Below are 27,303 nucleotides of genomic sequence, written 5' to 3'. Positions count from 1 at the left end.
ATGAGATATACGGCTGGGAGTCTTCGGAGTAACAATGGTAAAATGTATTGAAGAGGCAACTATTATGACCAAAGAGAGGCAGATACAAAGTTTATGAAATCGGGCCAAGCATCAAGCCCTACGGGACTCTGCGTGACATAAAAGCAGAGAATCCTTTTGTTTGTTTTTTTTTCCTGATCTCTTTTTCTTCTACTGCTATTCTTTCTTGCTCTTCTTCTTGCTGGTATTCTCATCATTATTAGTGGTAACAGTAATGATAATAATAGCAGCACAGTAGCTGTTACTAGGGGTTCAATGAAAAATTTGTGAATCCAAATGAACAGTTCATTGTGTGTTTGAGACACTCACGTTTCTTATGCTGGATAACAATGTCCCAGATGCTGCGCCTGGAGCAAGGATCGACTCCTGTGGTGGGTTCATCCAGAACCACCAAGCGAGAGCCCCCTATGAAGGCGATGGAGATTGATAGCTTGCGCCTCATGCCTCCCGACAGGGTGCCCACTCGCTTGTGTCTGTGTGCGTACATGCCTGTATCCTCTAGGATTCTGGTTGGGGGATTTAATGAAACGCATTTAACAAAGAGTTCATGTTCATGTATGATAACCCAGTTTCTGAGATCTAGGTCCATTAGTACCATCAGACACCCATGAGCTCTGCGCTACAGGAAGGAGGGGAGATGTAAACTTTCTTGCCTGTAGGTTCAGGCTTATTACTGCTGCTCTTGTCATGCAGAAAGCTTCCAGAAATAGTCTCATGATGCAACTGCGGGTACAACCTGCAGCTTAATGATGCCACAGAATGAAAAACTACTTTTCCCATTTTTGCTCCCATAAGCTTCTCCAAAAAAACACAAAGTATCATTAAGTGATAAATTATTACATTAGGCCTATAGAGAAAATGAGCTTGAAACATTTTATAAATTGTGATGCTTAAGTGAGCAATTATTGTGCTTTGACCATAGACTAGAACTCTGGCACCAAAGCCTAGAGACACCAGTAAATTACAGCAAGTTGAGCCATAAAATCTGTTTGATGACGACCAGAGCTGAACATTACTTGGACTTTTTTTTTTATTATTTCCCCCTTGTAATCTGTGTGCCTGAACACTAGCTAATGCTCATTTTTGTAGCCTGTTGTAGTCTATATTTCCATTTTATTGTAAGAACAATCCATTGGCTGATCTAAGGACGTAGTTTGTTTGGTTTTTTTTTATTTCTCAGGTTGTAAAGCAAATCGGCATGACAGATAAATTGGCGGCACTACATCATACACCTCTGATATCACCTGAAACACCCGATGATTTTTTATATTCAGGTTGCTCTCTGTACTACTAGGTGATTGATTGCTTACGCTTGAACTTGCTCGCGCAGTTCCCTGCGTGACCAGTGCGGGGCCTTGATCTGGCCGTACAGCAGCAGGTGCTCCTCGGTGGTCATGTGGTCAAAGAGGACATCATATTGCATGCAGACACCCAGATCTTTGCGGACGGCATCAGTGTTGGCCTGCATGTCTCGGCCGTACACCTCTATTGTTCCAGATGATGGTGCAAAGAGGCCAGTCAGGAGAGACCTAAGCACAGGGCATCAGCATTTATTATGTTAGTCATAATGTTATAGTCACAAGATGTCCCCAAAGTATATTCAGAAAAAACTGTCCGAGTATAATTATTCATAACTATCTCAGAACAGTGTTTTGGTTATTTCATGTCCCATAATTGTGAAAACTCAAAATATGCATCAAATGCTCCCTAAAGCCAATGAGCTTTTGATTATTTTTGCAACCAGGGACACAAAAAGTTGAAATTGCCCATTTCTTTTGCTCTATTTGAAAAAACAAACAAACAAACAAACAAACAAAGAAAAAAAAAAACTTTCACTTTCATCTTAAATGATTTGTTGATTCAATGAATATTACGGGACAAGAAACTTCCTCTTGGTGCCTTTTGTTTTTTTCAGTGAATCTCATCCTGCAGCTACACTTATTGTGTGTTACCCTGAAATACAGCAAAAGCATAATGAGTCATGCTTAAAATGTAAATGTAAGTGCTTGGGTTGATGAAGACCCATCAGGTTTAGCGCTACCATGGTTCATTTGCTGTGCTAGATTTGGACAAAACAATCTCCCCCATCAGCAGCAAACCTTTGGGATGATTAAAGGGATGCACAAATTCAATTTAAATTGAATAGCATAAAATATATGAAGGGTCCAAATGCATTTGTATTCATCTTTGCACATGCTGAAAATTGTGTCAAACATACATGGTTGTTGTCTTGCCAGCTCCATTGTGGCCAAGCAATGAGGTGACATGGCCCTCATAGAAAGAAACATTCAAGTTTTCAATGGCTACTCGGTTGCCATAGATCTTGCTGAGACCGTAGAGGGTGACACCGACAGGAAGCTCAGAGAAATCCTCGCCTCCCTTGGAGGAAAGAGTGCTGTGTCCTGAGAGAACCATGGATACAAAGGCAAACCGTAAATCAAAATAACAAGGGACGGGAGTTAAACGAAGAGCGAGGTGGAGATATAAATATTGCAAAGCATCGGGGTTAGAGAAGAGCATGACATGAAAGCGATGATATCATGTTCTTGCTTTGAAACACAACACCGGAGGAAATGGCATCACATATTGTTAGCTACTACCGCTAAAGTGTTTTTCTGTACCTTTTCCCTTGTTTTTGTCAAAGAAGGGTTTGTTTCCATGCATGATGTTAGTGAAGAAGAGTCCTTTGTCCACACCACTTTTCGGCTTAATGAAACAGCACAGGTTGGCCCAGAAGGAGGCTTTGAAGGGGAAGTACCATGGAGCTGGGATGCCATATTTTCCTGATAAAAAAAAAACAAAAACAGGAGCAGAGACTTCCAATTACATCATGAAAATCAATTTACGGAGAAGTTTGCCAAGCAATTCTCAAACTGTACTTGTTTCAACTGAGGGCTTAGCACACAAAGGTCACTTCCAAATTTAAAGCTGTCTGAGGTACACATAAACAAAATAGCAAACAATAGCTGCATAAAACATTGATATCAGGTCTGTATGATATAAAATCACTTTTTTTTATTTACCTGGGAAAACCATGCGGATGTATGCCCCAATGATAAAGTAAAGGATGGAGTCAATGAGCATGAGCCAGCAGAGCCAACCAAACGAGGCTGTATCACTGGCAATTGGTGAGGTGTATGAGTTGCTCCAGTGAATTCCTTCATGAGTATACAGAAGAAAAGTTTCACGTTTCATGCCTTCCACTCACTCACTCGCCATGTTTTAATGGTAGTCAAACGTCTATATGCTAATACCTTCTCCTTGGGATTCATAGCGGGAGACATATTGACTGGCATAACTGAAACAGGTTGGGGAAAACAGGCTCTGCCGGAAAATGTAAGACAAATTAGACATGATTCAGAATCATATGTGAGAGAAAAAAAAATGCGGTATCAAAAAATATATATCCTCTTTTTTATACAAGGCCTTTCTGTAATTCTGCTCATTTTTACTCTTGACACCTCTGCAGAAGATGAAGGGATATATTTCTGCTTTTCTTGACATAATTTAAAGACTTTGTTGAATGGAAATAAACCTTTAGATGTGCGCACTGATGTGTTGAATGGTACTGGCATTTTTGCTACTGGGCTAATATTCTTTGAAGGATAATAGCAGTTAAAATTGTTTTCTAAGATGGATAGAGTAAATAACACTGTGGAATGAAATAAAATGGCATTACATCTTCCTCTATGTCCCTTATCTTTTCATTCAGTTCTTATCGTGAAGCAAATTAAATTTTTTTAATGTTTAAGTCAGTACATATATCACAGTGCTTTAATATACATGACTAATGATACAGGAGGTGAGGAGACATTCCTCACCAGAGCGCTCTTCTGGGAAAAGGTGAGATTTGTCTCCATGGCTATGACCACGATGAAAGGGAAGAAGCAGAGGATGTAAATGAGGCTGCCACTCAGGCCGGCAATGTACGTCTTGTCAAAGAAGGCGCTGATCAGGTAACTGAAGGCCAGGATGCTTAAACCGTAGTCACAGAGGTACAAGAAGAGGAGGAAGCCATCACTGTTGGGCAAGATTTTGCCATACTTCAGCACCAGAGTGAGGATGAAGATGGTGAACCCCAGGTAGGCAGCACTTTCCAGGAACCATGCAAAGAAGTGGCTGAGCGGGTTAACTCCCATCATCTTCATGTACTGTGGAAGAAGAAAAAACAAAAATGTATGAAAACACTGAAATGTCAGTAATTGTGCTTTCTTGCCAGCAATGACTGTTTACAATGTTTACAAGATGTGAAAATTAATGTCACAAAGCCTCAAAGTGCAAGGAACAGAGAAAAAAAGTAACATTTGCAGCTGAGCTACCATTTTTGGGAGAGAAAAACATTGCTTTTCACACATTTAACTGTTCTTCAGAAATAGTTGTTTTTTTCAGTGAGTGTTTAATGAAAACAGCAGCCCCAATCAAACAACAACTCTCTCTTCAATGCCAAAAGCATAATGGCAGGTTGAATGATCTTTACCTCATGCAGCCTCAGTTCTCTCTCTTGCACCAGTTTCTTCACAAAGTCAGCCACAAACAGCACCCAGGCAATCATCAGCATGAGTGGGAAGACAAAGGAGATGGCCTCCAGGTATCTGGGGAATACAAAGATGCCAATTGTCAGTCAAATTTCAAGAAAATGTAATATCCAATAACTGTCAACAGCGGGAGATGAAAAGGTCTGTCATTCAGTCTGTGGTTTGACAGAGCGAGAGAGAGATGCAAAGTGGAAGAATGATGCTAAGGGAGGGTTTGGGGATTTTTTTCGAAAAACATCTTCTGACCCTCTATTACTTCATGTTACTCATGTTATCCTCTTTATTCTTAAAAAAAAAAAAAAAACAAACATGTGGAGTCTGATATGTGGGAACTTAGCGCTTGGAATTTTAAAACCACACATCCAGATTATAAAGCTATCGTGTATGAAACACAGTTGTGTAATAAATCAGAATGACAGAGAGGCAAGGATCATCATATCTGAGTGTTGGTCAGAAGGCAGCCAGCCAAAGACATTGGCCCTCTGGTGTTTCTCAGATAAGATACCAGCACTGTATTAAGTCACACTCGGGGGCAGGTACAAGTATAGGCATCATGTCCACTCATGATTTATTGGTATAAGTTGTGTATTGATACACACAATAATTCCAAGCACACGCTAGATTGGATATATAGTACAAAAATGAGTGTGGTTCTTCACAGATGGAAATTAAAGGCCTAAAGGGTGTTTGAGGGTGTGCGTGCATAGTTTTCAAAAATTATTGAACAACAATGGTAAATATTCATTCACATGGTGGCAAGCCAATTATGATTTGAGAGGTTCCTGTGAATGAACCCAAGTGGTAAATGAATGAACGAGCATACATTATTCCACATCAGCGCCTGTACATGCACTTAGAGACTGTGTATATTTTCAAATTTCCTTGCAAGCATTCACATGGGAGTATTGTATCAGTGTTTGCTTTTTTTGCATGTGTGTATGTGTGTGTGAACAAGCATGGTTCCATGTATTTAGGGGACTCACTCATCACGGAGATGGCATGGATAAGGGAAGGGCTGCAGCTGGACAGCCGGCTCTGTGACTCTCTGCCCGGTCTGCGTCTCAATGATTGCACGGTCAATGTTTTCCTGGAGGTAGATGAAGCCTCGGTTGTAGCGCATGGTCTGCCTCGTCAGGATGTTAGTGTCCTTCACAAAATAGGGGTTCCTGACTCTGTCAGTGCGCATGACATTGTCCATGTGCATGCGAATCGTGTAGCTGACTTTGGGAGGCAGGGAGGATGTGGTGGAAGATGAAGACCTAGCTGGGCGCCTCCTGGACGAGTCCTCATCTTTGGGAAGCTTGAAGATGACACCTTAAAGACAGATTGCATCATCACACAACACAATTTGTAGTAAGCAGCAGCAGCAAAAAATCAGACTCATTTCCTTTATGATCCTTGTCCCAGATTCTGACTCCAAGTGTCCTTAAGGTAGCTAACTATCCCACACACAGCAAACTAACACAGGAACAAGTCATACAGTGCATTACTGCATAGTGAAATGCAAACAGCACACATGGTTACTTGTAAAACTGTGCTACACCCCCATCACGTGGAAAAGCCTAATGGGCAATCATTATTAGAGGATTGATTAATATCATATATCTTTCTCAAATTGTCGGATTACATTGTGAATGATTCAGCTGTTAAGAAATTGAAACCCAAAACAAACGTCCACTCAAGCAGACTAGAAACCTCTGCGGGCTCCACATGCGTGTTTCTCTGTACAGTTTTTTTTTTTTTTTTTTTTACTATCTACTCACTTGCATAGAGATTGCGATCTTTGGCAAGTTCTTGTGCTTCAATATTGAGCTCATCGGCAGAGTCGTAACCACGATAACGGTCAAACTTGATACAGGAGGAGAGGTCCACCATCAGCGTGGACAAGGTGGTGATCTGTTTCAGTACCTCCTTGTTCTTTTCCAGCATCACTGTCATGTTAGCTTTAGAAAAAACAAAAGAAGAAATTAACTTACTTCGGCAAGCCAGTTTGAAGCTTTGGCTTTTGTAAATCAAGTTTAAAACAATATCTGTTGTGACTGTTCATGTTACACACATAAATACACACATACACCTAAATGGGATAAATATGTGGCGTGACAATATACGGCAATTTGATTAATTACCTGTATGTCAGAGCGAGAGCTTACGGGATGTGACTCTGACATAACTAACGCGTAATCTCATCAAGGAGAGATTTGAGTGAAATGAGCATAACACTTTCTATGAACCTCAGGAGCAGCCACATTTTCTGATAGTATATTTTACAGGCAAGAACAGAGGGAGCAGTGTAAAGGTTAGCCTCCTTTCTGCAGCATACAAAAGTAAAACCTTCAAATGCTCACTCACAGAAGCTTCTGAGCGTCTCCATCATCCTGCCAACATTGATGTCTGTCTGCATTTCAATGAAATTCCTCACAAAGGAAATGCTGAGGGAGCTCTGACAGCAGGGGAGAGGGAGTAGAAGATAAGATGCACAACATCAAGACTCTGACTTTAAAACTCATTGAGGACCACTGCAAAGTTTATCTTTCGACTTTCCGACAACAGTGGGCTGGCTCCAAAAAAATAAGATACGCAGGATACATCTGTGAGCTTTCATACCTGCAGCATTGGCAAAGTCTGGGTGAGTATCTGGGCAGAGTTTAGAATGTAGCTTGAGGAGTCTATCCAGTCTTCTGAGTGCTTTCTCAGATTTGCAAACTCCTGCAAGGTGATGTTGGCCTGGGCAAGGTTAGGACAAGGACAAGAACATGTGAAATGGCTGGGTAAGAGCAAGATTTCATAATTTGCTGCTTGTGTGTGTGTGGCTTGTTAAAACTGGAAAAGAGGCAGCGTACTGGAGACAAAGTCATGGTTGTACATAATTGAGCTTAAGTACAAGACAGTCTTGCATACAAATATGCAAATACTCCCTTAAACCTGGTATTTCTTCATCCATACCAGTGAGCACTGCATGACGACTCAAGTAAATACAGCCTAGAACAGCTAAAAACATCACTGACAAAAACTACAGTAAGATGAGGAATATTGTGTATCTCTGTGGACCATAATGTTTGCAAAAATTATGAAGGTGTGAAATCTCATATATATGCTGATTGTGAGATGTTTGAAGCAAAATTTCCTTTACACAAAGACAATAGAGACCATTTTCCTAAACTGTAGGCAGGTGGATAAACAGCTCAGCCTGATTGGCAATGAACTTTGTGTAATATAATCAGCGTCACACATCTGGTACTGTACTTCAAACTAATTTGTTGATATAATTTATGTCAAATATACTGTAGCTTTAAATGTTAAGTTCAACTGGGGAGTGGGAGGCTAATAAGGCAGAGGAGGTAACGTGTATTTGTTAATTTATGCAATATGTACTGTATACCTTCTCCATGATAGCCCTAGTGACAGGTGTGTCAGGGGTGTAAAGGATTTGTCCCATCAGCATTGGTTTGAGGAAGGCCCATGCGATGGCTCCTCCTGTGGTATTGACCATGTCCAGGTACATGTTCATACAGAACGGAGCTACACAGGGAAGAAGATGAGTGGAATTGTTATTTATTTCTTGGCAAAATGTTTAGACAGTTTCAGGTTCATAAATGTAAGGGTAGAAATCAGGATGTTGTGCATCCCGGCAGCAAAGCATAACTTAATCTTTTAGCATTGCTTAAGGAATTATGCACTGAGAATAAAAATTAAGTTTCCAAAATCTCTCGCTCCTCTGTACATACTGGCATTTCGTGGAATCTTGAATCGCTCAATCATCTCCTCCCTCTGCTCGGTGTCGGACGAGAGAGGGTTTGTCTCCGACTTGACGGGGAGTTTGGAGATTCCAAACAGAGCCATGATGCCGTTACTGCACAACGCTCGAGAGAGGGTGACAAATGTAGCCTGACCTGACATAGTGGATCTCTCTCCTCTGCTCATCTGGGGAAAGACAGATCTTGAGGTGTTTCTTGTATTATATCCAATTATTCCCTCATGTTGCACGAGCCAAATCCTGGAAAACATTGTGAACATATCTGTAGCAGTAAAAACTTACTTGGCTAAATTCGTGGTTGCTCCCCAAGTTGAGTTCTTCCATGGAGAGCAGGTAGCTTTGCAGTTGACCAATAGCAGGGATAATCTTGTCCATCATGTCTGTTACAACTTCAGCCATCTGAAGCATAAATCCCACCATGCTCTGCATTTCTTCAGGCATCAGAACCTGAACGTAAAATATCAACATTCAGTCAGGTATTTATTGATCTTGATTGTTTCTTCTCATGGATTAATCTTGCATCTGCGTTTCCTTTCATTGCTTAACCTTGCAGATCATTTTCTCGAGCCTGATAGTTTGCATGCTATGGACGACAACAGTTCTTTCAAGCTAAAAATCATTTGAATTAAAAGTGATTAAATAGAAAAGGCCTTTCCTGAAAATGAAAAATGCTCTGCTGAGACTATATCTCATAAGTTTCATATTGTAGCACTTGTGACCTTTTCCTCTCTGCCCCTGTCATTACTTTGTAGTTTCTCTCATTATATAATGGAATAGTTTGAGTTTCAGTTGAAGGAACACGATAAAGCAAAGCGAGTATTATCAGATATTTAGTCACTGGCTTTAGAGGCTTATTAACCATATTGAATCCTTATTTGTCAGATTGTTCCCAGTTCTACTTCTGATTTTGTAATTGCTTGCAGTGCCTTGCTAAATGTAGAGGTAACATTATTCATAGCTATGTGTAGAGATAGCATTGTTCCTCTAAGTTAGCGGGGATAATACAAACCAGTGCAAAACGGGAAGCAGGTAGAAAGATAAAAAGCAGCAGTTGCATTCATTTGGAATTGTGTTTACGGGTTCTTGATTGATGTGAGTCTATTATTTCCTCTCTTTTTACCTCCTCCTCCATTTACCTCCTGAGTAAAATGTAAATTATACCATCTAGTCACAAACTATATCTATCTGCTGGTAGCACAGAGAGAACTTTTGAGAGATTTTTTTTTTTTTTTTTTTGCTGGAAACTTCCTGCTACATCTGTAAACTATGCTCATAAGAGTGTTAAAATGAGCTAAAATGGTAAAGTTGTGAGCCATAAAATCGATGCAAATCATTCAGGAAAGCTCCATAAAACTGAGGGGAACTAATTTCATGTGGGTCCATCACTATCGGCAATGCCTTTTACATTCCATCTGGTCATTCGATCCCCCGATGAGAACTGTTTCAAATGCAGCTGTGAATCAACTAATCAGTGCTTGCTGCACTGAACATATATTTAGAGTAACAGCTTTCTGAAGAGATATTTGGTAATAATCCTGTGGTTAAAGGGGAAAAGTAAAGAATAACTACATGAAACAGACACAGCCATTTAGGGGTTACAACTGTCACACATTAAATAGCATAATAAACAGTGTTCCTTGCTGTGTAGTATGATATACATACATAAGTGGAGGAATTTTTCCTTGAATTAAAAGCAAAGTCAAAATTACACATTGGGAAAGCATATTAAATCAAATGTAGAACAAAAAGAACTAAAGAGAATATTATTCATGGTTAAACTAAGTAAATGTTACACAAAAAGTACAAAATAAATCAATTTAAGAAACCTTTTTTACTAGAACTCTCCTATATCGTCATAAATATGGATGGTTTGGGATGGAAATCGTTTGCAGTCGTAGAGCAAATAGAAAAAAAGTTAGAATATGAAATGCATTTTCTTAAATGTTTGACAAAGAGCTTTGTCAGGTGGACAAACATTTTAAAGCACAAAAGCAATTCTCGGTAGCTCGCATGTTCCACAACCAAACAGAATGCAGCATTAAATGTGTATTGTAACTGCCTGACGGAAACAATTTCTTTCTCCGTTCAACCGCTACAGAGCAATGTGCAATCATCAAATTCCACAAATTCTACAAAGACACTTAATTATTGCAATTAACTAGTAAAAGAAATAAATAATCTTCTTCCTCTACTGACAGAAGAATGAGTCTTACTCTGTAGATTAGTTTTTCCACGTTGACATGACGAGCCAGCAGCACCGAAAAGCTGTACCACTGTTCGGCAGACATGGAGCAGAAGTCCTTTAAGATGGCCACATCTGTCTCTTTCATGTTTACAGATGCTGTGGAGTTGCAGTGACGCAGGTTGACCAACCAGGACAGGATCTGGCAACAGGAGCACAATGGAAGCTCGGTCATGCATTAAACTACAGACAGGTATAAGCATTAGCCCTGCTCTCGTAGCACATTCACACCGCTGATTCTCAGAGTCTGTAAGTAGTAAACAGGTCCCTCTGTCCCTGCAGTAGTGTGGTAATTTGGCATGTGGTTAGTGTAAGTTCTCCTCCATTTAGCTAAAACGAGTCACATAAGAACGGTGGCTAATCGAATATGTGTATCAAGGCGATTTTGAGCCGTAAAACTGGGAAGGGACAAATCGTCAACCAGACTTAACTGTTCTTTGAGTTGGCAATTATGGAAAGGTGCCTGTTCTGATTCAATGGACATTTACAAGTCACACAGGTCAGCTGTAATTCCATTCTGAGTTGTTATTTTACTCACCTGTGTAATGTGCTGACAGTAATGTGTTGCCTCCAACTGACAAACTCAATTAAAGTCATTTTCTCTCTCTTTTTGCTTCATAATGTGCAGAGCACTAGCAAAGACTTCCAGATGACAGCCTTTTATTCCACTAAATCACGACTGCTCTGGAGAAATGATCCATGGAGATGGGCCAGTCACGGACTGATTTTGATTAGGCCAGTATTTCAGTATCCATTGTGCTGTAAAGTCAACTGTGTCATTCTTTTTTTTTTTATCCTGATTGATATTGTATTAAATAGAACAAGCTTGCTGGACAAAAATGCACCTTTATATGCAATTAGGCGAAGATTATTGGGCTCTGTCCTAATCAGAGCAAAATTTAATTTACTTTAAGTTGCACCATGTAGTGCCGCCCTCAAGCAGTGTATATAGGCTACAAAAGCCTCATGAAAAAAAAGAATGGAAAGGATGCAAGTCCGCACAATATATTAATCAAAAAAGGGGCATTTGGCATAGTTCCCAGGCTGCAGATGTGCTGAGGTTCTGTTAAACAAACCACAATGGGCCAGCTGAGCTAACAGACCTGCTCATCATCAGATGTGAAAATATGGACCTCCGTTCACATTGTTTTCTGAACAATTAGGGCAGTGAGCCCAGGGTATCTGCAACTGAGGCAGGAGCACGACACACATGACTGAACATTTGCTTTCATGCTTCCAGCTATGTTGATGCATAATGAGGATACGCCCAATTCACCTGTAAATTGTTGTTTGGCAGACTTGTTTCGATCAGCTGGTAGAGAGCTGCAGGATCAAAATCTGTGTGTTGGTGAACATCCAGCATGAAGGCAGTTTTATTTCTCAGTAACTCCCCGACAGTCACTGCTCCTGGGAAAGAAAGTGGCATAAGTACATCTCTAGTTACATAATATTTCTTAATGCACAACGTAGAACAGTATAATAGCTGTATTCCCGACCATGAAATGGCTACTTCAGCTGGCCTAAGTGTTTTTGCATCTACGGTTTAGTAACATCTGTTTTATAGAGAAAAAGCTAACCACAGCTGCTGAGAGTATTCAACATCTAATTACATGTTTTGCAGCCAACCAGTTACAATGAAGGAGAAAGTGTTTACTTGAGCAATAATCATCGACAAAGTGAGGTCGAAGTAATAGGCAGCTGAAATAAGTTATTATTGTTATAGATTCAACAAACAGGAAAAGTGGTACCATCAGACACAAGTAAACAACAGGTGAGATGAAATGAGCAGTCGGTTGTTATGGAAACTAGGTTTGTAATGTGCTTTCTCTCTAGTCATTGCGCATTGTGCAGCTCTCTTTAAATGCAAAAGTGACCATAACCTTAACACACATTAGATTGTTAATATCTGAATATTAAATGCAGCTGCACTGGAAACAAACTGATATAGATTCAGTTTTTCTTCATGTACAATCTAGACAGAAATGTGCATTTCCCTGGTTAATATGTTAACATGGACATATCATAGTACATTTCATCATACTGATAATGAAATACTGAAACTATGGTGATAGTGAAAATGCATTACCTGGAGATGTGAGGTTAATGTTGAGCATGTTCAGGCTGCTGATATTAAAGCCCAAACCTCCATTCAACACAGACATCCTGTAATCACACACGTACATACATCCACACACACACATACACACACACAAACACACACACAAACTGATAAATGCAATTTATTCAAGAAAAATACTAACTCTGGCCTCGCCTCGGTTCAATAAAATAAAATGCTGTCAGGCAGTCTGCATGCTAAATGTGCTGAAGTGAAACGTCAGTTAAACCAACACATCAAAACTTCGCCTAGTGGCTCTAAACAACAACAAGCACTAACTTTAATATCCTTATAATTTCGTGAGGTGAGATCTGTGCAACAGCATGGACCATTCTCTAGTAGTTTTTTAGGAAATTATACCAAAGGGATAAGAGGAGTGGAGATCTAGACTTTAGCTGTTACTGGCATGCTTCCCTTCAGAAAGTTCATGCGCCCCCACCCCACAACAAATGAAATTTTACTGAAATAATGTTTAACACAATTTAATTAGCTATACAAAGGTAAAAGAACCAATGAAAGCCTAAAAAAAATTAATAAGGGATAAAGATAATGCCAATACCAGTTTGTCTGGATATCGTAGGTACTAGGATCTCCAAAGAAAGTCTGGATGAACTCATTGGTCAAAGAAGTTTCATTTGTCATCAGACTCTCCACCAGGATTTGCAGGCTGGGCAGAAGAGTCTGACACAGTTGGCCTGGCTCTACAGAGAGGTACCGCATCAACAGACGCACAGACTCCGTATTCTCCAAGGTGCACACCTGAAACAAAAGTAACACGAAGTAAGCACCATGAGGAGTTTGTGCTTGAGTCTCATCACCTCAGACTTGCACAAGCAAAGATTGGTTGTTTATTTTAAAAATTGCAACCAACTTTTACCTGATTGTCATTTGAGGACTTTGCACTCAGGATTAGAAAATAAAAATCTGTTTCGTTGCGCTACAAAGACTTCCAGTCCAACTGAGGATTTTTATAATAATGTTTTTGCTGAGAAGTTTCACTTCCAATGACTTTGACTTCCAAACTTTCCCTTAAGGTCTGAGGAAATTGTTGCATGATTGATTATTTGTTCAGCCATGCAGTTTTTTGTTTTTTTTTTCTGGCATGAATACCAAATAAAAACACATCACTGTCAGCCGCTTGAACAGTAACTGAAATCCTATCGGTGGAATTGTTGTTATTGTTGTACATATTTGTTTGAATCTGGCTGCCAACTGACTATGAGACACTGAATCAACCACAACACAACATGATAATAATGACACAGAATCTTTCTATCATACAACTATGTGAGAACTATGTGTAACATGTGAGTGTCTAATCAGAGTTTTGTTTTGTTATACAATTTATATAATATAAAATTTGATAAAATCATATATATATATATTCAGATATATATATATATATCTGAATATCTGAAAACACGAAACAAACTGAGCAAATTTTATTTATTTATTTATTTTTTTGCTTCTTAATGAATGATAAATGTGGAAAAGTGTCTGGGTTAATGTAGAGACCTGGAATCTTAGGCGGCCAAGTTGATCTATGAATTGCGGTTCTGTCACACCAATGTGGACAAGGTTGGTGACTGTTTGGAAGGTCTGCTGCATGAGGATCAGGTTTTCTGTGAAGGGAGGGGGGAAAAAAATGGAGGTGAGAGAGGTTATTGGAGTTAGACAGAACGATGGGACAGGAAAGGGAAAAGAGGGCAAGAAGGTCTGTGAGGTGAAGGAATAACATGACATCCCACTGGGCTTCATTACAACTCACACCATTACAGGGTGGCAGCGTCAGGCAGTAAGCAGCAAATGATGTGCTTAAAGTGAAGCCCACTGCGGTACCGAAGGGGCCAGAAGTGCCAGCAATACTAGATGCTGTCATGCATTAAAACACATCTGATAAGCCCTGAGAAAGGCACCACCTCAGGTAGCAAGATGTGATGACAGAATATTTAATTAGGCCAAAATTAGACAATGGTTGGTGTTTAATTTCAGGGTGCTTGACACCTAAAGGCCTCTGCAATTACAACATTGTGTAAATGGTGTATAAGCGTGTTTGCAGAGAAGTAAAGCTGCCACTGCTGCTTACAAAGTGATTGTGCCCACTAAAAACATTATCACACAAGCACAGGCGCCAATCAAATGGAGGTCATAGATGTCCACTTGTGTGAGTGTGAGGGGAGACATTTAGCGAGGGCAGACAGGATAAGTGATTGAATTCTACTTTGCTAATGAGATTTAAAAAGGTGCTGAGTGGCTTTCTGCTGGAGAAGGGCCATATGGCCTTGGGCTCTTTGGGAACTTAAGCTAAGCTGGTGTGAAGTCTTATTCCTCATATCTTCAGAATGAATTATGCTGCACTATAATCATGTATACAATAACAACAGCATTAACAAAATGTTTTATCGTCCTCCCATGGTCTCACAATGGCAATGAAGGTCAGGGAAATAAGTGGCACTGCTCCAAGCTGCGTGACTGTTTAATGGCACAGGCTGGCTGACTGTGCTTACACATATATACTGTCACAGCAGGTATCTAAGTACAAGCTGCAGCATCAGTGCAAGCTCTACAGCAAAGTGACAATTAGGGCAAGCAGGAGTGGGAGCAAATTTCACTGCAGTCAGTCGGTAAAGTTAATTTGGAGAACCTGAAAGAATTACGCATTATTCATTCAAGGACTCTCCATTTAACTAATGAGTGGATATTTCTCAATATACAGCAGCTCTTGGCCCAATAAGCCTCTAAATGTCCAGAATCGGAGAGACAGTAGATCTGAGCTGCAATGTTACCTTGAGACTCATTGGCCAGAACTCTGGTGATATTTTTCAGTAGAGAGGAGAACGGGAAGCCATCAGGAAGCATATCAGCAGCATTTGTCAGCATATCCATTGATGACCTGGGGAAGATTGAATTGAATGAAGATTTTTTTTTTTTTTTTTAACAGGGCACTAGGCAGACAACGTTGTTGTGGAAAGGAAATAAGCAAAAGGGCAAGAAAACAGGCAGTTATTCCTGGATACTGGCACAGATTTAGCTAGATACAGCGTTTAGACAAAACAAACCGTAATCACTGAGCCTAGAGCAAACAATACTTACATCTGAAGTGCACTGGGCAGAGTGAGAAAGGAGACCATGCCAAGGGCAGCATTGATGGTTTCTTCCCGAGAGGTATTCAAACCCCATGGCATGTCACTTGTAACTCCGTTCAGCACAACACTGAGATCAGGGTTGGCAAAAAGCATGTGGATTGTCTCTGTGACCTCTTCTGTGGTAAGAGGGGCAGAGATGGCAGCAAACATGGCAGGGTAGTCGATGTAGAACAGATCTATGAAGTCATCTATGGGGTCCCTTGTCGGCATCAACGGGGCCTCGCGTCTGTGTCGGATCTTCATTGTATGGCTGCTGCTCATCGTTTCCGGCCTAAACATTCCTGGACGTTGGTGCATGGGTGGCAGGAAACCACCGGTGCTCACCACCTGCCTCAGCATCGCAATTATGTTTCCACCTAGATCTTCAAACAGCTCTGAGTTTTCTGGCATATCCACACTCATCTGGTTCAGGACAGACAAGAAAGATATGAGGATGTCGTACATTTTGGGAAGCACCTGGGTCAGCAGGTCCAGTCCAGAAGCTTGAGTGGAGGCCAACCACGCAGTCGTCTCAGATATTTCCTTTACAAGTAGCCTTGTGCTGTTGGATGACAGGAATTGCTCCATAACTTGGAAAACCTCTTGCTCATCAGTAAGTTTTCTCAGCTCAGTCATCAGTTTGACAGCCGCGCTTGTCAAGGCAGTAAGTGATTCTTCACTGAGTCCAGAAGAATTTCCTACATTCATCGAGAAGATGTTTTCCGAAGTGATGTTGGCAGAGGTTAGATAGATCATCACTACCTCTTTGAGGAGGTCCTGGTATGAACTGCTGCTGTCAACGAGATGGAAGTTGCTCACCATGTGGTACAGTGCCTTTTCCATAGCCTCGATGTAAGGCATGAGGGAAGGAGCCACACTCAGCAGCTCATTTGAGAGCATTTTGATAGACGACAAGCTGTGGAGGAGATAAATTCATAGAATGTCAGGTTCAGCTTAAACATCAGGTGTCATCTCACTATTCAAACTATCAGTATGAATTGGAGAAATTTGAAATTTGATTGTAAGAATTATGACCTGGACATTGGACTAAGGTCTAATTCTTACCAGCTTCCTTCACCTGAAACATTTATAAAAAATTATTTTCTCAATGCAGTTATTCTGTGGAGCTCTAATTTCTCTTGTTAAGATAGAAGCAAAGTTTCTTCATCATCATGCTTTATACTTTTTCACACAGTTTTCTAATTTCATCCTCGATAATCGACTCAGGAGTCTTTCCACTGGGATCGATGATCTATAACTCATGTGGTCAGACCTGATTGATTCTCTGTGATACGCAGACTGTGATCCTTATCACCATGCCCGGCTCATTATTGCAGCTGGCGCATAAAGGGAAATCGATTTTAAGAGGATGTCTCAGTTAGCTGAATCATGGTTAAGCAACTATCTGTGCAGGCCTCACTGTCCTCAGGCAGGCCTGCATTAAATGAATCAAGTTGAATGCAAATGTGATCACTCTAGTTCATTGTATAATTGCATACAAATCAGAGTGGCTTGACACGTGTAGTGTGGACAATGTTCCAGCAACAAATGTAGCGCTGAGCTCAGGTATAGATGTCTGTGGGGGTATATAGAAATGTAACTCACTCTTAACTGAATTTAATGGAAATGTACAGAATGTTTCTAAAAGCAAATAAAATGCTGTCAGCTGCGTTCAGAGTGGCATCTCAGTGGGTTATGCCTTGTAGCTGCACTACATTTTGATATGACTGCCCAGCACTGTTTTCATACTCTGGTCTGTTGCGCCTGAGCCTCTGAGACAGCTGTCAGTGAAAGAAACAGTAACAAGAGATCTGCAAGTTGGGTTACTACTGAGATTGAGCATCAGGCCGGCAATTGCATAGTCTGATTTTAGCAATAAATTGTCACCTGTTTTGTAACTGCATATCCTGGAGCTGCTGAAACCACTGATGCTGTGCCTCTGAACTCAGAGGCTGGCCTGCCAACATGGAGAGCTGGCTGAAGAAAGTCATGATGAGCTGCTCTGTCACATGTTTTGTGTTGACACTTGCTTGGTAGAGAGATTCTATGGTCTTGACAATCCTGGCGGCAGTGGCATTTGCCGTCATTGGTCTTCCACCCATGTGCTGTACCAACAACATGCAGAGGATATATTTATGACTGTCATGTTTGTTTATGTGTATGTGTGTGTGTGTGTGTGTGTGTGTGTGTGTGTGTGTGTGTGTGTGAGAACACTGCCACCAAGTGGTGAAACTCTGAACGGTGTTACATTTTTGGCACACATTATATATTTTAGTCCAGTCTGACAAACAAAATGTAATATCCTCCTCCAAATTAGTGTCTTTATAATTTCCTATTCAATTTGGCACACATATACTCACACTCAATTCCAGGTTGGAGAAGGCAGACTGGGATGCAGCATAGGCCTCCAAAACTGGCTGTAGGCTGATGTTGCACCATGCAGCCAGGGTGGTAGGGCTTAAACCAGCGGCCTCCCTGACCGGCTCCCATGCTTTTAGAGCTTCACTGCACCCGAATGTGGTGTTGGCCTAAAGGGAAAATTTACAAAAGGACAAATGTCTCATTGTGTTCCCCCGGCATTGTTCAGAGAAAACCCAGTTGTAGATGTAAGACAGACATGGACACAGAACAAAATGTTTGGGAAACAAAAGTCTGCGGCACAAGGGAAATATCATCTCTCTTTTTTGCAGTTTAGGGAAAGTTTATGAAAGGCCAGTGTTCTCACACAGGTGTCTTCATTTCACACAGGCTGACCCCAAGTACACACCCAGACATACTCTACATACACGTACAATTTATGTTAAGTACTCCAGGTCAGCTATTAAGTTTCTGCCATTTCATAACTCTAAGTTCTAAAAGGAAAAAGAAAAAAGGAAACACCTGAATGGTAGGTTTACTTTCAAAACTATAAGGATTAGAGGACACCTGATACTGGCTTTTGTAGGCTAATAATGAAATCCGCAGATCAAAAAAATATGTTTGTAAAACAATAAAGATGACAGTAACTGTGAACGCAATAAGAGATTTTGTACAACAAAGGAGACGGAATCAAAGTAAGTGAACAGTAAATGTGACATAATAGTTAGAAATTTCAGCATTCATCAATTTGTAGTGATAAGTTGGTCACTTTAGCAACATGTTGTGAATTTACAGTCCTTTGGTGTTTTTACTTTCAGTTTTTGTAAGAAATTCACCAAAAGTGATGACACATGATAATTTGGGAGTTTCTGAAATACAAGTAGGGAGATATTAATTCCTTCAAACGGATCCAGCCTTACTTTTCCACTACTGACAAGGTAAAAAAAAAAAAAAAAAAGCAATGTGCAAAATGCTAGATACAACTGCACAGAGACATTCAATCCATTACAGCAGCCATGCAGGTTTAAATATTTACAAATCTAATAATTATTTCTTGGCCCTGTGTCTGAGAGCATGATTTCACCTGATATTTATTGGCAGTTACATTTTATTGTGCCTCGTTAAAAGTCTCCTGAATCACTGGGTGAGCAAAAGATAGGAAGTAGTTCCTGTTCACTTTGCTTGCTTGTTTGTATGCCAACATACAATATATGATGCATGATCAGTCAAATTATTATTATTTTTTTAATATATATCTTACATCGTACATTTGATAGTCTTTTGGTTTAGTGTGCGTAAACAGCAATACTCAAGCACTGTAACATCATGACACTCAAAATCTTTGTAAACCAAGTCACACCCTCACGTTACTCTTCTCTTGGTAACTTGTTTGGTGGGTAAATAAACACAAAAATATCTATGTGGGAAGGTGTGGTAGAAGGCTAAAAAGCTGAAATAACACCATGTTCGAGAACAAGCAACTACTGGTAAATTAGATGTGACACCGAGATGAAAGATTGCTTGAATGAATTGCAATAATGCATGAAGATGTCTCTCCCACACACAATGTACACATCAGACATGTTCAGCTAGAGTGCATGCACCAATGTAACCCCGGAAAAACAATGGTAGTCTAACCTGTTGGGCTCCCTGCACTGTGTATTCAATAGCGGACTGCATTCTTTCCGTGACTTCAGACAAGTTGAATTGGCTGCTGTTAACAGACTGCGCCATTTCTGTCAGCAATGTCACCACAGGCATCTGAAGGCTTAGTATCATCACTGAGAGAAAAAAAGAGAAGGAAGAAGTTGGTAAAAACAAAACAATACTATTTACTCAATAAATCAAGCAAATTTATGGAAATTTTTGAAATATCTTCAAGTGCACCAATTTAAGAATGGTGTGTGTACAAGCTGACTGCTGCTATGTGTTTCTTATCTGACATGTACAGTGCAGGCCAAAAGTTTGGACACACTTTCTCATTCAAATGAATAGGAAAGTGTGTCCAAACTTTTGGCCTGTACTGTACTGCAGACACGCTCTATCTTACTTGTATACAATTCATTTTCATTCAGTGAAAAATTTAGCCTTGTCATGAATACACATACTGACCATTCTGTGCTTGAATGCTGTTCACCAGACTTCCCATGCTTTTTTCAAACAGTGGGATAAATGATGACATATTGTACCATAACTCTGTTTCCTCAAGCGTTGACAGTAGGGCATCCAGCATCTTTTCAACTCTGTGATGAAACACAAGATATTTGGTTCAGGAAAAACCCAAAGACAAGCAACAAGCAGTCCTTATCACGAAAATACATTATTAAATCATCAAAATTAACAATGATCTCACGTAGATATTAAAAGCATGCAAGCTGGTAAAAACATGTGACTTGTACCCATCCCATGTGTTTTGATCTGCCTGCCCGGTCATCACCCACTGCAGGAATGTGGAAAGTTGAGCAAAGGGTTCCATTAAAGAAGTGATTGTGTGATAGAGGCCTGGGTTTTCCACGAGGAGGGGCAACAGCATGTTCGTGATTTCGCCCAACTGATGGTAAAAAAAAAAAAAAAAAAAAAAAAAGAGGTTATAAAAAATAACAAAATACACATCACAATTTTCACACATGCATTTTTCATGTGCTTTAAAATGACGCCTACAGAAACTAAAGGGCATGTGTTGTATGTGAAGCAAGTATTAGATGACGCAGATAAGATAAGAATGTTGGGTAGAAGGCACATAACTTTGGTAGTTGATAGCAGCTTTTTGTTTTGTGTTTGTCTATGATTACAACAAATTGACCACAACATGTACTATCATGCCATGTAATATGTGTGTAAGGTGTGCTATAAGACTGGGGCTTGGCCATTCCTGTAGTTGTAGAGAGGTAGTTGATGTATTTCATGAGTGTGCCATTCTAAATTCGATGAAATGTTTGGCTTGTAGCTTCAGTGTTCAATTTATTGTGCGATTTACACCAACAAAAACCACACATACAGTATGTCCAAACACCTACCTGGCCAATAATCATGGTCCCATTTTCCACTGATGAACTTTCAAAGCTTGTCCACAGACTCAAATTGCCTGAAAACCCAGGAGATATTATTAACAGATTGTGTTTCCACTTTTTGTGTTAAACATACAAAATTAGTGCCTCACATGAAACTGGGTAGAGTATTGTGTTATGCTGTCTGGCATTAATGCTTCAGTAATGAAGTGCACTCCATTGGTTCATCAGGATTCAACATGTCCACCTACAGTGACACTGAGAAGCTGACTTGCCTTGGCCGTACTCCAGGATGTAGCGAGTGATGTTAATGAACACAGAAACGTAGGCCTGTGCTGTGCTGTTCGGAGGCAGTAGGCTTTGGACTGTCTTCATCTCATTCAAAATCCTTAATACACAGAGAACATCAATATCTTAAATGAATATGTTTTATGAAAACATCAGCTCTCATCAGATTTAATCAAAGGAATGCAGACGTTGGAACAGCATGTCCTTCATGTTTCTGTTTTGTTGGAATTATTAATTCATAGGGGTTATTTTTGAATGCAAGTGGCTTGCAGAGGCCTCTTGAGCTTTTTTTTTTTCATCATTGTAACCAGAGGGCCCCCCCCCCTTAGATTAATTAACTGACAGGCATCACCAAATGCACCTTTAATAGCAAGGACCACAAGTCATGACCAAAACTATGAGTGAAAGGAGACCAAAACACTAAAGGGAGCTGAAGAGTACTGTTGCTGTTGTTGGACTCACTTAAACAGTATTGGCCTTGGCTAACACAATTACACTGAATTACTGCAAAAGCATACATTTTACTCACCAATAAAAAAAATGTATCACCTATTCCATATTTTTATTTTCATATTCATTTACTGTATCATTTCCAACCCTCTTCAATAGCACTGAAATGGACACACTGCACAATAACTGTGTGGAGTGTGTGGTGTATAGGAAAGCATTTTAATTGATAATTATATGAATATACTATTGTTTATCTATCATTGCTCATTCCTACACACCTTTTAAACTACAAGGTCCACTGTAAAAGATTTAGTAAAATGGCAACATCACTCACAACTGATTCCAGCTGTCTGGTCCACCGGGTGTGGAGATGCTCTCAAAATATGTGGTTGCTACTTTGAGTGCCGGATACACAGGAAACATTTCTGGCATTGTCTGATGGATGATGCTCTCAGCTCTCTTGAGGATAAGCAGGGAGATGTTACGTGATGAGGCAATGCTCATCTGTGGTTGGACGATCAGCTTTAACGAGTCCTGTGCAATTTCCAGGATGTTCTGCTGTACAGGGAGAGGAAGGGGATCCGTGGTTGAGGTCAGGATCTGCATGGCACTTTGGACTGCTTCCATGATGGCAGCTAAGAAGTGGTCACTTGTTATTCCACCCTGTTGCTCTGCCACCATTAGAGCTTTGGTCAGGGACTGTGTGATATTTTCAATGGCAGACAGGTACATCTGTTGATCATCACTGAGAAAATTATCCAGAGTCTGCAGCAGGTCTTGGATGTCTGTCAATGGGGTGGAAATATTTATGGAAGAGTTACCCCACTGGAGCATGCTGGTGAGGGCCATTGCGACACCAGGCTGTTTCATCCACCTGTGTATGAGGTCCAGGTTTAGCTTAATTTGGGACACAAAGGAATGCAGAATGGTTGTGTTTATTTTGGGCCCTAAGCCTGGGATGTTATTCTGGTCTTCTAGGTTGTTCACAAATTCAAATAAGTGCTGCAGAATCTCAACAGCTGTTTGGACAATTTTAGTCACCCCTGCACCATCAATTGGATACTGAAGGTTGTTTATCAGGCGCTCGACTTGGTTACTGACAAACAAAGAGAAATTTGTCTGGGCGATTTGTAATGCCACTTGCATGTGTGTGAGTTGGAAAAATGGGTGGAGGAGCTGTGAGACTGCACTATTGCTGGTGAGATTTTCCAGCCTTTTCAAGTACCACTGCACAAGTTCCAGATATACCATCTGAGCATAATTGGGGTCTGCTGTCAAGGTGGCATTAACAGCTTTGTTAACTGGGCCAGTGTTGGTGATCAGTTCTATCAGACCCTCAACAACTTTGATTTCTTTCATGATCTCTGGAGTTTTGAGCTGGTTAAGCTGTAGGCTCATCTTGATGTTGGCCAGGGTGCTGTTCAAGGTGTGAGCCAGAACGACGTTTGGACTGGAATTTAGGTTAGTTTGGATGATATCTGTGAAAGTTGAATTCACAATTAATGGAATGAGGGAGAGGATGGATGTCTCATTGCGGAGATGAGGGAGGTGTGTCAAGAAATCACTGACCCCGTTTATCAATCCCATAACACACTGGGCCGTCACCATTTGGCCATTTTGTGGTTCAAAACACTGACGAACATTGATAATGGCCATGATATCAAGTATCAGGTTTCTTATGTTGGCAGCTCCTCCTAGTGCAGCAAAGTTGTTCAGTTCCTCAAGGGTTAGGTTTGACTGCAACAGTGCATTCTGGACATCGGACACAGTGATATTGGGTGTAGCCATGATCAATCTGATGAAATGTAGAGTTTGTTTGACTGTGTTTACAGCAGAAGCTTGATTTGGAGGTAGGAGGAGTGAGAAGAAAAAGGATGTAAGTTCCTCATATTCCCGGCCTTCCAAAAGCAAGTTGGTTGCTGCTACTTTGACGGTGATAGTACCATTGGCCGAGAGCACCATGTCAAGTACCTGATCGAGGAACTGGAAGATTTCTGAGATTCCAGCCAAACAATTTTGGCCTGCTGCACATTTGGTGATCTGTTCTCGCACCGCTTTGAAATCCTGGAGAAAGCGAGTAGCTTCTTGTCGGACCTCTTCTGGCAAGAATGCTACAAATTTCTGAATAACAGTGTTCTCAGCAGCATCTGATCCAGCCTGGGTTAGAGTCTGGAGACCCTCGGGGGTGAGAAGGTTGAGAAAGTCCTTGGAAAGCAAGTGGAGATCAGTGACTTGTTCTGCACTCAGCTGCCCACTTAGGAGCTGAAGCTGTTCGATTTTTCGAAGTCTGTACAGAGACATTACTAATTCTTGAAGCTGACGCAGGTACCCAAGAATGAGGTTAGTTGGGTCACTATTTGGGGAGTCCATCACTGTCTTCAGCAGCTCTATGGCACGAAGGATGGTCTCTACCAGGCCTGCTGAAGTTTGGTTGGTGAAAGGCTGGATAGCTTCTCTAAGACGGGCCACCTCATCAGGGTGAAAGTAGTCGGAATAGGTTAGAAGACTGTGTCCCATGATATGGGGGAGAGCGATGGTGAGATTGCCTTCCAAAGAAAGAAACCTCACTATCAGACGCTCCAACTCGGGCATTGTTTGGTCCGTCTCATTGAAGGTGAAAATGTGTTGGTTGAGCCTGCCAAACTTTGAGGCAATATCAAGCACTGTGGAAACATTCGGTGGCCTCTCACTAAGGAACAGAGGAAGCAACGGCGCCAGCCCTGCCGGCTGCAACAGGTTACCAACGTGAGGAAGTATGATGCCAAGGTTAGAGATGCTACTGCTAGAAAGGGTGGAAACATTCTGGAGAAAGAGATCCAGGTTGTACATCAGGTTAATCAGGTAAGCAGAGAGGGCATCTCCACCTTTGATTTTGTTTTTCAAAAAGGATGCCGCCTGATTTTTATAGAAGTCACCATACACATGCTGTAACAGATTCACAGTTCCTTTGAGACAACTGCAGAAAAAGAGAAAAGTGTAGAAGAACATGATAATATTAAAAACAGACAAACAATCTTTTTTGGTGTTATAACCCTTTTAACAGTACTATGCTAAATTCTAAATGTGGTGTTTGATGATATTGCAAAACACCATAACAACAATCAGCTCGTGTAAATCATTTAAGTCACTTAGCGTAGAATAATGGCTGGTGACCAGGGGAAGCAGCTTGCATGGCTCAGACCAAAAAAAATGACAAACTGGCAATGAACACTTTTCACCCTCACTTATCAACATGTTTTACAGTCTAATCTGTTCAAAAGCCAAAGTAAAATGAATAAATCAGAATTGCAGCTTGTAGTACTTCTATATCTTGAACAGTTCCTGATTCATCTTCATGTTCAAATAGACATTATTGTTTCTTAAATCTATACAATCTTTGTCGCTTACTTCACCACAAGATCTTCACGTGGTGACATCAGAGCCTGAGTTGCTGCTTGAACAAACTGTGGCCAGTTCAAACCAGTCTCGCAATAAATGTTCAGGTTGAGGATGTTGAGTGAGCCTAAGTGGAAAGATAATCACATTTCAATCAAATTTATTTTTTTTTAAATCAATCATAACTTAAGAAATGAATGTTGCAGAATTTTAGGACATTAATTAGGTCTGCCACATATTCTGCACACTTTTCAGTGACATTCTCTATTAATTAGCATATACTGGACGTTACAATGAGAATAGTAATGATGAATGATACCAATTTCTTTTAATTTCTCACAGTTCATTTAATTAAGAGTGTATCATAAAAATGATACACTCTTAATTATTTCTTTGGAGTTCTACAGAAAGGCAAACAGGACCAATTTCTCAGATAAATCAAAACCAACAAACAAAGAAAAAAATTAGAGAGGGAAAAAATACAGGAATGTGTGCTAATTGGTCTGCTGAATACAACAAGGATAATGACAAAAAGATGTGTACATTTCTTATTAGTCCTGTTAGCAATAACAGGACTAATATGAAATTTGGAGCGAATGGAATTGCAATATAATTATTAAATCTTGACTTCATTACATAAAAATATTTTTGCAGCCTCATTTAAGAGAAAAGAAGAGAAGAGAAGGGACTCACAGTTTGCTGGCTGAGTAACACCAGGCCTGTAGTTCAAAATCCAATAAGCCATGTGAAAGTAGTTCTTTACCCCAGGCCACAGTTGACTCTTTTCAATCTTTTCGCCCAAATTCACCATGAACAAGTAAATACTACAAGCAAAGCAAAGGAAATCACAACACTGTTGAATTGGTGAGAAGATAACCCAACAGCATGAAATGAAGGATTGTGCACATTGTCAAAAACACATCATGGTGGAAAATTTTATTTCCTTTACACCTATTTTTTTTACACTACAATTTCACTGAAATTGGGTGATTTGCATAGTCTTGTCAAACTTGTTGGCCCTGAGCCTTATATCTTTAAAGTTGAAGACATTTTACCTGAGGACACTAAAAGAAAGTTCTACTGAAAAAGGAATGACTGGAACCCTGCAGGTATGTATTTCCAAGTATTGCCCACACCTTTGTTGAAGAGTCTCAGTGAGATTATGGGTGCTGATCTCTGGCATCCAGTTTTCCCAGTATGAGCCTCCGAGCTCTGTGTTTAGTCTGTTAAAAAAATTTGCAAACTGCAGGCTGGTTTTATTCAGTTTATGCCACCCAGAGAGAATCATGGGAAGAGTGACGTTGTCGTCTGTTTGTCCTATGAGCGTGCTGTACAGCTCTTGTGCCTGTAAAAACATAAGAAACGACATAAAATACATCATGGTGACTGAAAAATGCTTGTTGAATCACGTCCCTTTAAAAAACAAAAAACTAGCACAAAGAAAGATTTTATCATATTACATATGAATAACTTACCTTCTGAATCAAGGGCAGCCAGTCTGACAGTAGAGCATGCTGTAGAGCAGAGCTGTTTTGGCAGATTGCAGAAGTCCACACGTCCATGTTTATGCTCTCTGTGTTCAAGAGCCACTTGAAGGGACCCAGAAACTCCTTGCACGTTAAAGGCTCAGCTGCCAAACTCTGGTACAAACAGCAAAATTCACCAACTGGTGACTGTTTTCCACTTTCAGAGTTTTCATACTATAATCTGAAGCCTCAGTCCTCCCTTGAAGCCATTTTGGTCAGTTTTACTTAATGTGTTCAAGATAAAGTTATGTAACGCTGAACAATGACTGGTAGCCCAAAAAGTCATGGTACAAACTACTAATGAAGCAATGGTCTTGTTTTAAAAGCTTTTTTTCTATATACAATTTGTATGAAAAATGTGCTACAAGGCCACCTGTCAGACAACCACAGTGATTTCAAATATATCACCTAAAGTCAAATCGCCTAAAGCAAGAAAAATAGGATCAAGGTTGTGATTATAAAAGAATATCTCCAGGAATAGATTAAG

The 27,303-nt window shown here is 40.3% G+C and overlaps 1 protein-coding gene across 1 annotated transcript in view; it reads right to left on the bottom strand.

Annotated features, from left to right (window-relative positions):
• Nucleotides 1-27,303, bottom strand: part of abca12 (ATP-binding cassette, sub-family A (ABC1), member 12) — a 59,689-nt gene that overhangs the window by 22,792 nt on the left and 9,594 nt on the right. The window contains exons 15-48 of the mRNA XM_029530620.1: nucleotides 26,766-26,930; nucleotides 26,427-26,635; nucleotides 25,984-26,114; nucleotides 25,303-25,417; nucleotides 22,250-24,871; nucleotides 21,453-21,565; nucleotides 21,187-21,254; nucleotides 20,569-20,720; nucleotides 20,282-20,412; nucleotides 19,808-19,950; nucleotides 18,172-18,339; nucleotides 17,699-17,916; nucleotides 15,780-16,727; nucleotides 15,473-15,579; nucleotides 14,202-14,308; nucleotides 13,246-13,445; nucleotides 12,657-12,733; nucleotides 11,847-11,977; nucleotides 10,542-10,712; nucleotides 8,611-8,775; nucleotides 8,300-8,495; nucleotides 7,954-8,093; nucleotides 7,179-7,298; nucleotides 6,924-7,014; nucleotides 6,338-6,517; nucleotides 5,558-5,888; nucleotides 4,517-4,631; nucleotides 3,861-4,190; nucleotides 3,294-3,363; nucleotides 3,063-3,197; nucleotides 2,661-2,822; nucleotides 2,258-2,441; nucleotides 1,350-1,568; nucleotides 349-545 (exon numbers count right to left, since the gene is read on the bottom strand). Coding sequence (XP_029386480.1) covers nucleotides 349-545; nucleotides 1,350-1,568; nucleotides 2,258-2,441; nucleotides 2,661-2,822; nucleotides 3,063-3,197; nucleotides 3,294-3,363; nucleotides 3,861-4,190; nucleotides 4,517-4,631; nucleotides 5,558-5,888; nucleotides 6,338-6,517; nucleotides 6,924-7,014; nucleotides 7,179-7,298; nucleotides 7,954-8,093; nucleotides 8,300-8,495; nucleotides 8,611-8,775; nucleotides 10,542-10,712; nucleotides 11,847-11,977; nucleotides 12,657-12,733; nucleotides 13,246-13,445; nucleotides 14,202-14,308; nucleotides 15,473-15,579; nucleotides 15,780-16,727; nucleotides 17,699-17,916; nucleotides 18,172-18,339; nucleotides 19,808-19,950; nucleotides 20,282-20,412; nucleotides 20,569-20,720; nucleotides 21,187-21,254; nucleotides 21,453-21,565; nucleotides 22,250-24,871; nucleotides 25,303-25,417; nucleotides 25,984-26,114; nucleotides 26,427-26,635; nucleotides 26,766-26,930 — 8,611 coding nt within the window. The remainder of the gene's footprint in view (nucleotides 1-348; nucleotides 546-1,349; nucleotides 1,569-2,257; nucleotides 2,442-2,660; nucleotides 2,823-3,062; nucleotides 3,198-3,293; nucleotides 3,364-3,860; nucleotides 4,191-4,516; nucleotides 4,632-5,557; nucleotides 5,889-6,337; nucleotides 6,518-6,923; nucleotides 7,015-7,178; nucleotides 7,299-7,953; nucleotides 8,094-8,299; nucleotides 8,496-8,610; nucleotides 8,776-10,541; nucleotides 10,713-11,846; nucleotides 11,978-12,656; nucleotides 12,734-13,245; nucleotides 13,446-14,201; nucleotides 14,309-15,472; nucleotides 15,580-15,779; nucleotides 16,728-17,698; nucleotides 17,917-18,171; nucleotides 18,340-19,807; nucleotides 19,951-20,281; nucleotides 20,413-20,568; nucleotides 20,721-21,186; nucleotides 21,255-21,452; nucleotides 21,566-22,249; nucleotides 24,872-25,302; nucleotides 25,418-25,983; nucleotides 26,115-26,426; nucleotides 26,636-26,765; nucleotides 26,931-27,303) is intronic.

This window comes from Echeneis naucrates, chromosome 21, assembly GCF_900963305.1.
Source record: "Echeneis naucrates chromosome 21, fEcheNa1.1, whole genome shotgun sequence".
NCBI lineage: Eukaryota > Metazoa > Chordata > Actinopteri > Carangiformes > Echeneidae > Echeneis > Echeneis naucrates.
Note: the sequence above shows the minus strand (reverse complement) of the source record. Positions and strands in the feature narration are given on the sequence as shown.